General features: G+C 37.1%; 1 protein-coding gene across 2 annotated transcripts; it reads right to left on the reverse strand.

The window, feature by feature from the left end:
* Positions 1-506: 506 nt before the first annotated feature.
* On the reverse strand, positions 507-12,082 carry LOC122998493 (AP-3 complex subunit sigma-1). Of its 2 annotated transcripts, XM_044375428.1 has the most exons (7): positions 11,747-12,082; positions 7,785-7,876; positions 6,828-6,939; positions 6,623-6,694; positions 5,086-5,193; positions 3,579-3,620; positions 1,309-1,410 (listed from the first exon to the last, which is right to left on the reverse strand). In XM_044375428.1, exons 1-6 carry the CDS (start codon positions 11,813-11,815, stop codon positions 3,585-3,587), a joined length of 489 nt encoding a protein of 162 aa, XP_044231363.1. In that variant the 5' UTR covers positions 11,816-12,082; the 3' UTR covers positions 1,309-1,410; positions 3,579-3,584. The 2 variants fall into 2 exon arrangements, with proteins under 2 accessions (XP_044231358.1, XP_044231363.1); XM_044375423.1 differs by lacking the exon at positions 3,579-3,620 and having other exon boundaries at positions 507-1,410.
* Between the last annotated feature and the right edge of the window lie 2,352 nt (positions 12,083-14,434).

The raw sequence follows: 14,434 nt of genomic DNA on the forward strand, positions 1-14,434 counted from the left end.
TTTGTTAACCACTGAAAAAACATTACTCATAAACCCTCATAAGCAGACTGGGCTTTTTAAGGAATCTATACAATTTCACTGTTGTGTTGCCCTACAATAGTCCTCCTTTAAAAGGATGAATTGTGGCAATAGCTGAGTATTGTTAAACAAGATCGCATAACTGGAACATCTCCAGGGACCACAATGGAAATAAATCTTGGACTTTATTGTGTATCCTTGAGATTTTGTGGATAAGTGCGACCTCAAATCCTCCCTCTCATTGTGTCAAATAAACTAAACTAAGGCTGACTCTGCACCTAGGGAGCTCATTCAGTCATAAACCATTAAAAGCACTTGAGGCAAGTCCCTGTTCAGTGCTAACTTACAGTATATAGTCTATAGTGAGTTCAGTTTGAGACTAAAACCATTTTCTATATCCACATAAAGTACAAAGTCCAAAGTCCACAGAAACTGTATCAAAAATACATTGATAATATAATAATAATTAAAAAGAAAATAGAGACAGGTTGAGTTTTGACAGTTTATTATGTTGTAAAAGGAGAGAAAAAAAGTCATGCACAGATTAAAATTAAGATAATTATTTGATAAGACATGATAAATCATTTAAAAATATTTTGCATACAAATAACAGAAGAAAAACAATTTCAGCGCATATATATATACACATATATATATGCATATGTATATATCCATAACTCTGTCACACAGCATATCTTTAATATAATAATATTCTTTGTTGTTTGCATTGATTTTACAAACAAGCTGTAAGGTATGACTTTCCAATACTGTAGCAGATCTGTTCCAGTTTGTTGTTCAAAAATTGTTCCATTTACAGCACTTTCCACCATGGATTGATTTCTCTAATCTGGAACAACCAAACCAGTAAGACTAGGTCAAAACTTCACTACATGCCAAGCTTTCTCTTCAGAAAGTTAAGACTTGAGTAAGTGAAAAGATTCCAGTTACAAACTGACACAGATCTGTACTGTAGCAGCTGAGCGTCAAGGGCCAACCTCCAGCGAGGCAGAAGGAATGTACCACTGATAAATAAATACTTCATTTTTCTTTCAAACAGAAAACAAAAACAAAAAAAAAACATGTAAAACATTCTTTTCTTTAATAGGAAAAACAAAGAGATAACACCAGAACAAGGAGCTTTAAATCACACAGTACCTTCATGATGTATTGTTTTGATAAAAGTTACTTATTTGAGGTTTTGGTAAACAGATTGCATCACGGTAAACATTGGCTGACATCTGCAGGCTGAGGATCTCGCTGCCACTATTTGAAGGAGGGTAAGTTTGGCACTTTTATGCTGATGTCACCAATGTTGATATTTCTGGGCATTTCCGGGAGGTTCATGTTCTTTACAGCTGATACGGCACGAGCAGGCGCTCCTGCAATACCGGCCTACACACACACACACACACACACACACACACAACACACACAAGGAGGGTTGATAAGATACAAACCAGTAAATCAAAAACAAGCTGTACATGACACCACACTGAACAGTGGACACTGGACAAACATAAGTACACAACATAGTGCTAAACAGAGAACTAGACAAAACAGTCAACTGCTGACAAAATGCAAAAGCACTGACAGCTACTAGGACAGACAACATGTGCAAATGTACATTCAGATGCCTTCATAGCTTCAAATGCACATGCATTATTTGGGTCTATAATGGTTTACATCACAACCAGAGCCAATTATGAATCAACTGTGAAGACACACTGTACTAGACCATTCACTAATTTGGATGTACTGAGCAGTAACTGGACATTCATCAATGGACAAAGGCGGCATTGCTGAAAGTGAACCCACCGGACTCTTGAGGACCGATAAGGGTAAAAATGCAAGGAGAGAATTGGGTAAAGCAGAAAAAATGGGTTTGGATATGAAGACTGAAATGATGTTTGGATAGATAGGTACAGTATGTATTGATTGTTTGTGTTAAATAAAATAAAAACGTGTCAACATAATATAGGACTACAAGCTTTAGCCATTATAATACAGGTGATACTGCACCTCTAGTGGGCTACACATGACTGTAGCTAACATTTATCTGCCTAATTACATATTTGTGGATAGAGGAACACAAATATTGTGTCATTTATACATCAATGGTGTTAACTACTGATGACATGAGAGGGTTATAAGCCTACAGTAGAACTGAACTACAGTGGGAGATCTACTCTCAGGGATAGAGGAGGCAAGTCACTCTAACACAATGAATCTCAATGTGAAACTGTACCAGGACAATTTAGCATGTCTAAGGAAAGTAGTTTGACTTTCTGGAACAATAAAGCATATCTGCAGACACTGAATGGTTTCACATTTTTTTGTTTGAGCAGACATTTGAGAATCACTGCGGTTAGAGATCCTCCAAGGCAATCTTTAGAAGACAGACCCAAAAATGACCAAAAGGCTTAAAAGACCAAACTGTACATTCGTCGCTTCTCCTAGGAACACATTCAAAATGTGTAGCCTTGTAAAGCATTTAGTGATATGACATAAAGTATGTCTGGAATGTAGATTCATTCACTTCACTTATTTTCACAAGGTTATTTCAATGGACCGTTTGTCTTATGCATTCCTCTCTCTGCCAAGAATCAAGGAGACTTGTGTTAGATGGAAAGATGACCGTAGCGTTAACTGAGAGGAACGCTGATCCAGCACATGGGCTCAGTATTCAGTAGTTGGACTCGACATATTTTTTGCCTCAACAGCAGGTAGCTTGGACAGCGACTGCGCAAATATAGCGGGTTTTTGATGAAAAGCAGAGTGACTAATATGTACATAAATAGTCAAACCAGTCATGAAACACATCACAAGGGTTTGATTCTTTGGTCTATGTAAGTCAGAGGGGCTTTTAAAAGAGTGAGCACCAACTTATCTCTTGTCTGTCTGTGAGAGATATTGGTGCAGACGAAACAGGATATTAGTCTAGAAGGTTTTTATCATTGGTTGGTTCAAGAAAAATTACTTGTGGTGATACCTTACCACACTGCACCACTTTAGGCCAGATAGGTTTTGAGAATGGCTCTTATATGGTACCAGTCTCATAAAATAATGAACACTTTTACTAAAAATGCATTTTGAAGCAGAGATGGAGACCTTGGGTGATCTTGCAAGACAGTAAAAGAGATCCAAAGAATTCTGTAGCCTCTTTAGTCGGGTAGATACCAATTTGTTTTGAGCTACATGGCTGGACATTGTAACAGATACACCTGACAATGCAATACCACAAACTGCTGCCTTAAAAATTATTATAGAGTTGAATCATCACCCCTCTCACACAATCTCAACAACCGTCCAACAAGCTATTGTACTGGGATGTATCACACTGTCAGGTGTTTCTATTATTTTGTCCACCGCTGTATATTCAAGTGAAGGCATTCTGTAACTAATTAAAGATAGGTGGCACCATTTTTGGGTCTGCCATGAAAGATTCCTACTGCATGTTAGTGACGTCAGTTTGCTATTACATGGAGGGCCGTATGGACTCGGGGGGGAGGGGAGTAAACTTCATTTACGATTACAGTACTTGGTTGTAAATTTAGCAGTACCTGTGTCTACCTGTCCTGCCTGGTAGACTGAAAGATAAACGTCTGTAAAGAGAGAGAAGAATGGAAAGAACTAGACAGGGTCAGGAAAAAGAGGAATGAGGAATGTTAAAGCAGTTTAAAGTAATTACAGTTTATCTCCACAGAAAAAAAGTGATAGGACCTATCATAGACCACATCTTTAAAGACAAAAATGATCCAAAGCTTCTCCCACTTTTTTTTTTTTTTTTTTTTTTTTACAAAAATGAAAGATATTACTTGAGAAATAGCAGTTTGGTGAAAACAAGATTAATGCCATTTTATCAGTCCTTGCCAGTTTGGAGGAAGAACAGCTCATTCCTTGTTCCCGAGACACCGCCCTATAAATGGACAGTGTCGTTTTGAATTAGCATCACGATGAAAAAACACACGCTGCGGTCTAGGGTAGGTCCAAGAGGGGAGAGACAGAGCAGCTCTGATGATTGTAGAACAGTAAAAGACTCTGCTTACAGAACATCAATCAAAAAGAAGAACCTGTCTGGTTAAAAGCACACAATGCAGCTCAGATTGTAAGAAAAAGTGCACTTTTCTATCACTACAACTGTTAAACCTTAAATGTTAGAGAACACACCTGATGTCAGCCAGTTATAAAACTAGTCAACCTAACAATGTAACCCTTCACTTCATCATCACACGAGCCACAAAAAACAACAAATTTGTACAACTTTATGGCTTTCTGTCAGCATTTCTCATTGCAAAAGTCAAAAGGAATCTCAAAAAAAAACAACAACATTGCCTTAAGGTTTACAGATATTGTTGCAGTGCATTATAAGTTATTTAAAATCAGCCAAATCATTAGTGAAGATATGTTTTGAGTTATCAGTGGCTGTAAAACGGAAATGATTTCATGAAATTGTCTCTGGCTGTCTGTCTGACTCAAATGTTCATATCAGTAAATGAAATGTTTATCTGCTTGCAGAAGCTGTATGGAAAGCAAAGCAATGTCCTTGCATAGAACAGATATCCAAGCAAGGACACTGGCTTATAGATGTTACAAAACATATTTGAAAAGCATTTACTAAAGCATGAACAGCATATTAAATTGTCATTCCTCTTTAAATTAAAAAGCATGTAAAAACACAGCCTACAACCAGCCTATTTTTGTCGTGTGAAATTTAAATGATATCAAATATAAGATGATTGTGAGATTCGATGATCACAGATTCTGGAGATGCATTGGACAATGGTAGGGTTAAGTCTGAGAAAAGTGATGACTATGATTCTTTATTTTATACTGAGGGGATATATGTCAAGTCTTGATCTGTGTCGAGAGCAGAGCAGCAGCAAGAGAAGAGACCAAAAAAAGGAGCACATAACACTCAAGAGAAGGTAGGGAGCATCCACAAGGTCACTGGAGAGTAGCATGCAGGGTGCAGCATACACACATGCCTGCATACTGTATACAATACCTTCGAAAGTATGAAGGTGGAATCAAGTCATACATACAGTGGATGGGCAGGGTCACGCTTACCTCAGACTTCTCCATCTTGTTCTGTGCATCCACCTGCGTGATGATTTCATTCATGTTGGTCTCCAGAACCATCCCGCCCATCACCATCTCTGCCAGAATGTTGTGGACCTAACAAACAGTAGGTGAATCGTACTGTAATGTCATTAAATATATAATGTTGTCAGAGCAATTGACATTTACAGACACAAAATTGTCTGAATCTACAGTACATCAGAATATACACAAGATGTTGCATTTTACTTTACTTTACATTCCTAATACCACAGCTCTTACTTTACATTTCCAGGTCTATATTTATATTCTGGGGATCTACTGGTATGTCTTTGCATGATTTATAGTTCCCCTCTTTAAAACTCCTTAATCATCTTATACTAGCCCTTTATGCAGCCCCTCAGTTCAACCTCTGTCTGAAAATGGAATTCTCAAATACATCAGTACATGTTCAAGCCCAAATCCGAACCGAAATATGCAGGCAGACAGCGTGAACAACCTGTGGAACAACCTTAGCAACAAAGGCTATGGAAGGGTTGTTGCCTGATATCAAACAGAATCAGTCAACTCGACTTGGTGGAGTGAGCAGATTCAAAGGTCTAAACCCAGGCAAGAACGGTCGACCTTTTGAAGGCATGTGTGAATGATCTGACATCAGTTCGATGGGGAAGTAGAGGGAACTTCAAAGCAGGCTGAAGCCCTGGCTTTCGACTGTCAGGTAGCATTTTTACATAAGTTCACCTAAAGTTTTGGAACTTTGATCATGTTTAGTATAGAAATATGACATTCTAACAGTATATAAATGACAGAAAATCACAAAAAAAGCATGTTGTGTTTCCTTTAAGAACTCTGGGCAAAATGTATTTAAATACTGTAAATGGCGTGGTACCCTAAAAAGACTTACTGCAGGCCAAACCCGTTTGAAAGATCCAGAAACGTTTGAACTGGGCCTACTTCAAGTCAATAAGAGATGATATCAAAATTGCAGTAAGACTGCAACTAATGTTTATTTTCATCTGTGATTGATCTACCGATTATTTTCCCAATTAATTGTGAAAAAATGCTTGTTTCGTTCAAGCAACCCAACCAAAAGATATTCTGTTTACTATCATATATAACAAAGAAAAGCAGCAAATCCTCACATCTGAGTGGCTGGAACGAGAGAATGTTGGACTCTTTTGTTTGACGAATCAGTAACGATTAACTGATTATCAAAATAGTTGTCATTTTATTTGTTTCAGCTCTAAAAATTGCAGCATGTGTTCAAGTTAATTTTAGGAAGTTGCTTGTAACACCAAAATTTTGCCGTTTCGACAGAGCAGCTATGACTGAACAAAATCTGAGAAGTGACTGAAAATCTGTGAATGTCACAACAGTTCGTTTCTGACAAGAAAGCAGAGGTCATCAGATAAATGTGACATCACAAGTCCTACAAGTGATTTGTACTCTCACAAAAGGTCAGAGGTAATTTCTAAGATCAAACGTTCAAGCAGTAATTCAGATATATGACATCACAGAGGCAAGAAAAATGAAAGGTATTTCCTACCTTGTCTACATGGAAAATTAAGTCAAGCTCACAGACATTCTCAAAGCATTTGTCCAGCGTTTCCACAAATACCTAAAAATGGGAAGAATTTAATGCATGAAGCAGAACTGCCATTGATTTTAACGCAAAAACAAATCAATAAACATTCTCTAAGTACTTTGCCAAACATTGCGATAGATACCCCGAGGTTTCCCAGGCTTCTTACCTGGATTAAGTCTAAAATTCCTAGTTCGCTCTCTGAGGAGTCCACACAGAACACAAAGTACAATGTGGCGTAGTGTCTGTAGATCAGCTTGTAGTCTGATCCTCCAATCAACCTAGCACACAGGGAACAAGGAGACTACATCAATACCATTCCTGATTTAATACAGATGAGAAAAGAGACACCATAAAAGATTAAGTTCTGCAGAGGTTAACACGCACAATGCTGCACTCTAACCTGAACATGACCTGATATTTATTAGCGTGCTGAAAACATGTTACGGCACATTACAAAAAAACCACCTGGAGAAAACAACAGGGAGTTTACAGTCATGAGTCAACATTTTTAAAGATATACTAACGTGGGAAGATATGGAAGATACCTAACCCAGTAAACCATCTGTACCTGGACCTCAATGAGTGTGTGAACATGTACACAAGCAGCTTGAGCCACAGGAAATGTTGTAACACCATACATACATCCTGTGTAATCACTTGAAATTGTGAATAAAGTGATTTTTGTAAAAGTTTTAAATATTTAGTTGTAGTGAAATCACCCTGTAGTTGTCTAAATGCTTAATGTACAGTATAATACAATATTTTTATAACCATGTGGCTTTGATGTCAAGCAATTTTAAGTGACAGAGAGTGAGGGAGAGAGAGGGAAAAGAGTGAGTGCGAGCAGCAGGTAGAGGTTTACAGGGGTAAAATGACACTTAGTTCCTCATTCATGAAAGATAAATGAACACCAAACACACGCTGTTACTATCAATTACCATTCACAAAGCTCTGTGGGCTTTCCTTTCTAGTATCAACTTAATACCTGTGATGTTGCATCAGAATAAGTTCTCTAACTTAAGAATTTTCTACCAGTTAAACTCGCTTTGTTTATTCATTTAAACACAGTCCCTCATTCAGTCACCAGCAGGTCCAGCAAATGCATGCAGATGTCATAACTTACATTCCACCTTCTAGGAAATTACAGACATTCTCATCTCTTTTCGAGACCAAGTGGAAGGTTTCCCTGATGATCTGTTGTTCTGTGTCTTCACTCTGCAGGATGAATAAGGAAAAAGAGGTTGTTAAACAAAGAGAAGCTGGTAAATAATTTAATTATTTCCACCAAGCGATTTCATTACGACTAGCCAGAATGCTCTGGTTGGCAGGTAAATTAATGGCCACATTTATCTTCCTATGCATTAAACAAACAGGTTGCTCTGGGTTCTAGGTAAAAAAAAAAGCATGATTTATCTGCGAACCATTCTCTTGTCATCTTTAAACATACACTACTGCCCAAAGGCTACAGACGCAATGATTTAATTGCACAAGCTAAACCAAGGCAGGCTTATCTTATTGTTTGCTAATGAATGAGATTTTGTTTAAAACCTCAAATAACCTAAAGCATATTTGCAAGCATTCACTGAAAGGCTTACACTTGAAGATTTCCTGAACTAACAGAGGTCCAAACTCTCAAGAGACATTTAAAAACTGGTGCCATATTTCATCCAGTTATAAATATCAAACTATTGGGTTTACTTTAGGTGATAAAAATGCAATTGAGACTGGTGGTCCAGGAGAAAGCATCCAAAAACATATGGTCTGAGGTATTTAATCTAACCCCAACATCCTCAATCAAAGGTCAAACGTAGATAAACTCTTCTTGCGTGCAACTCAAACACTGATTCAGCCTGACCAAAGGGTGCTAATGTCCTCTCAGGGTCCATAACAGGTCAGTGAGCTCAAGGAGAGAAGATGGTGTCCAGTATGCAGCTAGCTGGAAGGCTAAATCGGTCATGTGACTTGGAAGCATGGGACAAGCAGGGTTATGGTACTCTTGAGTTTCAAGACTGCGAAGAATTGCAGCACCTTTTAAACTGCACTATGAGATGTTTCTGGCTCCCTCTGAGCCAAATGTGGCCTTTTGAGTCTGCAACCTTCCCCCAGATTATGGTGTAATTAGTAGTGGCGCCCGTTCTCCGTGATTTAATTGTGGGAGATATTATGTATGTGCAATTCAAAGCACTCTTTAGCACAGACATTTGCAGCTCTGATATTGTCTCTTACATAAAAAAGAAATACTTTATACAATGAACTTCTATAACCAACACAGCACCACAAGCATATGATATAATTCAGTAGTTCAGTATTTTCTGTTACCATCCTTAGCTCAAAAATAAAAAAAAAATCAATATACTATCATATGGACACCCAGTATGTGTGAAAACAACCTTTGCTCAAGCTGCAAAACAAGAAACTCTAGACTGCTACACGGAAATGTTGTTCAAGCTTGAACACACAGCTGCTCTTCCTCCAAAGCTTCTCATTGATGTTGGCTGAGTGCCAATTGATGGTGAGTAAGTGATGGTGTGTGTGTGTGTGTATATTTCTCTCTCCTCTCCCCACATGTCATCTTTAGATTGGACAGATGCTTTGGCTTTATGTCTGAGCCAGCAGACCGGCTCTAACTAATGGGACAAAGCCTCTTCAGCTCTGCTACTCTCCCTCTCAAAACAACATACAGATACGACCCGAACGAAATCACATTATGTGTCATTAACTTATATTGTCTCTGAAACCCTTCAAACAAACCTTCATCTATAAACACCAAACCAAGGCTCAGTTATATAAGGTTTTCACAGCGAGCAGTATGTGTGAAATATTATATCTTGCCAGCCTGTAAGCTAACACCTCAGCTTTTAATGTAACAGATGGTGTCTCCATAGCTTTCTTATAATCCAATCAATTTCAATTTATCCTCCTGAAATGAAAACATATCCATGTCCAGCTTAATAAATGGATTATAGAACATATAAAATGTTCAAGGTGCAGTTCTAAGGAGAATAAAACATTTTCATTATCAATTAATCTGCTAATTTCTTTGTCCAATTAATCACTTGATCTATAAAATGTAAGAAAATTATGTTGCAGTTTCCCAGAACCCAAAATGATGTCATCAAATGTCTACTTTGTAAATTGATTGATAATTTGAGTCATTGATCAATTTAAAATGCCTTCTCACATGTGAAGATTTTCTGCTTTTCTTTTACTTATATGATATGAAACTAAATATATGTGTTTTGCAGAGCTGCAATGACTAATAGATTAGTCAATCAAAAGAAAATTAATCAACAACTATTTTGATAATCGAATAATGAGCATTTTTTAAGCAAAAACCCCAAATATTTGATGGTTTCAGGTTCTCACATATAAGAATTTACTGCTTTTCTTGGTCTTAGGTTACAGTCAGTTCAATACTTGGGGGTTTTCGACTGTATGTCAGACAAAACAAGACATTGGAGATGTCACGTTGTGCTCCAGGATATTGTGATAGACATTTTTCACTGTTTTCTGATGTTTTATAGACAAGATGATTAATCAGTTAATGCAGAAAATAATTGGCAGGTAAATGGATAATGAAAATAATCATTAGTTGCAGCCCTAGTGTTTTGTACTGATGGTTGGGCAAAACAAGCCCTCTGAAGATGAAACCTTGGGGTTCTGGGAAATTTTGGAGGGCATTTTCACAATTTTATGTCATCTTAGAAACCAACCAGTAAATCAGTAAGAAAATAATCAGATTAACCAATAATGAAAATAATTGTTAGTTTTAATTCTATACTGATTTTTCTGAATAATTTGCAGGTATTTAACAGTATTAGTTAGTATTTTTTAACATTTTACAGAGAGGGAGGTGAAAAAATTAAAGAATTGTCAAGAGTCTAATTCATTAAGATTTAATTCATTTTAACAACTATGTATGAGCCCAAATATAATGAGTGGGTACTTACAAACTAAACCAACTTAGCACTTTTTCTGTTCTTTTCTGATTATTTGTATCAAACTACACCAACTTCTCTGTAAAATGTCCTACAAATGAACCATTAAATGCCTGCAAATTCCTCAGCAAATTCCTCTCATAATTGGGCTTATATCCAATTATAAACGGTAATATTACTGTTACTTGCAGGCCTATCAAAGTCCTAATACATTAAGTTCACAATCAGGCATCACATAGAAAAGCTAAATGTATTAACATTTGAGAAGCCAGAGCCCGCAAATGTTTGAGATTGTTGTGGGTTTTTTTGCTTGAAAAATAACTCAAACTCAAAGAGGTTGCCAGTTAATTCTCTGTTGATCGACTAACTGATCAATCAACTACTGGTTTCCACTAAAGCAGCGAGTTCACTTTGGTTGGGGCACTTTCTACGTCACCTTGCTGTTGTGGCACCAATATTAAAGAAGAGGCAGGCAGCCAACCTTGGGATATAAATCCAATTATGAGAACAATTAATAATCCAATTATAAGCTTGCCCAGCAAACGACATTACATAAACTGTCATTTGCTACCTGAAGCTTTCTGTTTTTTTTCTGACAGAGTTGATCGGTAATGTCACTCTCAATTAATGACAATTAGGTTAATTGCACCAGTAGTGGTGAAAGGTTGGAGTGAGCACGAGTCACTCACAAGGGCGTTATTGAAGTCATGTGACCCAAACAGTGAACTCACTTACTTCACTGTATTCATCACTACAGTCGAATTAAGAGTGGCTGCAATCCTGTTCCTACTGGCTCGACGGGGATGTGATAGTCTGGCTTCGGCTTGCACACGTTTAATTATTCATTTTTTTTTTTTTTTTAAAAAGGGGGACAGCAGGGTTGAGACTGACATCCTATACATCAGGATCAGTGGCTGTTTGAAGCAGCAGCACACACCTTCCCATTCAAACAGTTTGCAACAATGTTACATGTGTTTTCTAATTAATACAGCCACATCCTCCTTCTTGCATAAGAAAAGCAACAAAGTATCTCAACAGTCGTAGGAAGATATTTTTAATTTACTTTTCTCGTCTTGGCCTTTCAACAAGCCAAAACATGTTCATTTAAAACAGAAGAAAAATAATAACAAAATCTCATGTTACTCACATAATGCTCGTAGAATTTAGAAAGCCTCGGTTTCCCATGGTTGTTGAATATTAAAATGGCTTTAATCATGATTGTAGCTGAACGGAGGGAGGCGGGGGGGAACAGAAAGGGAGCAGTCTGTAAAAGACTCCCGTGAACCCAGATCTGACTGGGATTCAGGGGCTAAACCCGTCTCGATTTAAGGTTAATACGGGATAGCTTCGAGCTACACGCTGCTCCTGCTACTCCTCCATCGTCTCTTTACGGAAATATTCCACGTCAAAGGACCAGTCATGCTCTCCTCCTCCTCCGCCTCCTCCTGCTACAGGAGCCGCGATGGCTCAATCTGTGCCGACCGTCGCTAAAAAACTCTCATATGTGATACTAGAATCATCCATGCGGTGGCGTAAGACCATAACATATTTTGTTTATCAGGGATTTATAATATGAATATTAATATATGTTATCATACAGAGAAATAATGTGAAATGTATGTGGTGAACTGGATTATAAACATTGTAAATACGACAATTAATGCGGTGACTTTCATTGCACACTGATAATAATAATAATTCATTTATGAAACATCTTAAAATTCACATTTAATTTTGCTTTAAAGTGGTCTGTATCCTGTGTTTTAATGAATCTTACCTAAGCTTCTTATTCTACATTTGATTTTTTTAAAATGTTATTTCTAATGTTCTTCATTACATTTTGATATTTAATATCTGTTGTTAGTACTTTCAGCATTGTATGCATGACACATGCTGTAAAAATGAAGTTAATATAATAATAATTTTAATAAAACATTGCAGAATAGGGTGATGTAAGTAGACAAAACGTGTGCATCCACAATAAACACATAGTAGTAGTAGAATTATAACTTAATGAAAAAAAAAAGTTTGAAGGAATAATAATTCAATTAAAGAATTAAATTGAGAAAATATGAATGTTGTTTTAGTCTTCTGGATAAGTGGCAGTTTTTCAGGCTTTTCTGTTACAGAGGTTGTTCCAGGATGCATTAAATTTCTCACACCAGTTGAGAAAATGTTTAAGTTGGGAGCACAGTTTGTTGTTCGAGACTAAGGGATGTAATATTTCCCTAAAAAACAAATAAGTTTATGAGTAAACTGTTTGGTTGTTTGTATGAGCAAATGAAAACCATACATTCAGAAAAATGAATTAAATACTAAAGCAATTAGAAATTAAACAAAGCAACATATGTCCAGTAAAACAAGTGTAACAGATTCTATTTCAGATGGAAATTTCAGGATCTTGCTGACATAAAATGTGATTTAATTGGTGCATTGAGACCGAATTAACAACATGTATTGCATTAAACGGCTCATAGCCTTTGTAGTAGGTTTAAGTCCATTAACATCAGTGATAAAGATTTCTACTTGTAATCAGTTCCATATTATGTATTCATTCGTTCATTTAAAGAAATGTATGACTACATGTAGCCATGCCTGTTTTCAGCCACATAAATATCATATGTTGTATATAAACAATATGCAAAACCAATGTAAATGTCTTTTTTTCATTTAGCCAGTTAATTTCCATTCCTGTCCTAAAGGACCTTAAGTTTAATGTTCCATGTAAAAGGCATCAGCTGTGAAAAGTGAATTTATTTTTCAACCGCAAGGTGGAGCACGAGTACATCTGGTATTGATGATGTGGCAGCTCAGAGCAAAACTTGGCACAACCTCTGATGCAAAGAACATTCCCCACTCTTAATGCTGCCAGAAAGAAAGAAAAAAATGGATAGGCCTGGATATCTTCTTTGGCCAGAGAGGATTTTCCTTTGATAGACTGACACATGTTGAAGGACTGAAAACAAATGCAGAATCAACCGACAGGAATACCGCAGCTCAACTGTGGGTTTGATATACTGACACATGTTGAGGGACCGATAACAAATGCAGAGTTACCCTACTGCAATACCCCAGCTCAACTGTGGTTTGCAGCGGAAACAATTAAAATGTAATCTCCTGGAAAATGTACTAAGTGTGCTGTTTTTCTCAGGCAGCCTCCTTTTGAATTCTCCACTATCCCAAAGTGTTCTTGAGCAAGGCACTTTGCTCAAAGTTGCAACTAAAATGTCTACAATGATTTGATATTTAGTATTTCTGAACAATCAATGCACAACTTCATGCAATAACAAAAAACTGTACATTTTGTCTGCATCATATGTGACCCACAAAAACCCAAAGTACTGATCAGGCTTCCAGTAAAGTTGTTGTTTTTCTTCGTAGTGAGTCTCGCTTAAGGGAAACAGGTGGAGCAGTGTGAGTGAATGACCTGTATAATTCTGTGAAGGAATGTGTGCTGCATTTGGAGGAATGATTTATGATTTACTGTAAGTTGTGAGAGCCGGACTGGTTGACACACAGCTCCAGGAACATCTTGTTAAGACGAAGTGTACAGCAAATGTGTTATGTGATATGAGAGTCTCTGACAGGAGCATCTCTCCTTGTGTGTGACTAACTGTCTGCCCACATCTGACTTTGTACATCAGTCTATCCCAGAGTCTTTTTTTTTTTTTTTTTTTTTTAACTCAAACATGCATGCACATGCACAGGAAGGTGTAAAGTCAAAACATTTGCTGAAGTCTGCTTTTGTTTTTTTATAAATCTGGGGTGAATTCAAAACCTGACACCTTCTACAGGGAGACAGTGTCCAGGTAGAGTTTAAACTACACAAACGTAG

The sequence above is a fragment of the Thunnus albacares genome, chromosome 2 (genome assembly GCF_914725855.1).
Source record: "Thunnus albacares chromosome 2, fThuAlb1.1, whole genome shotgun sequence".
Lineage (NCBI taxonomy): Eukaryota > Metazoa > Chordata > Actinopteri > Scombriformes > Scombridae > Thunnus > Thunnus albacares.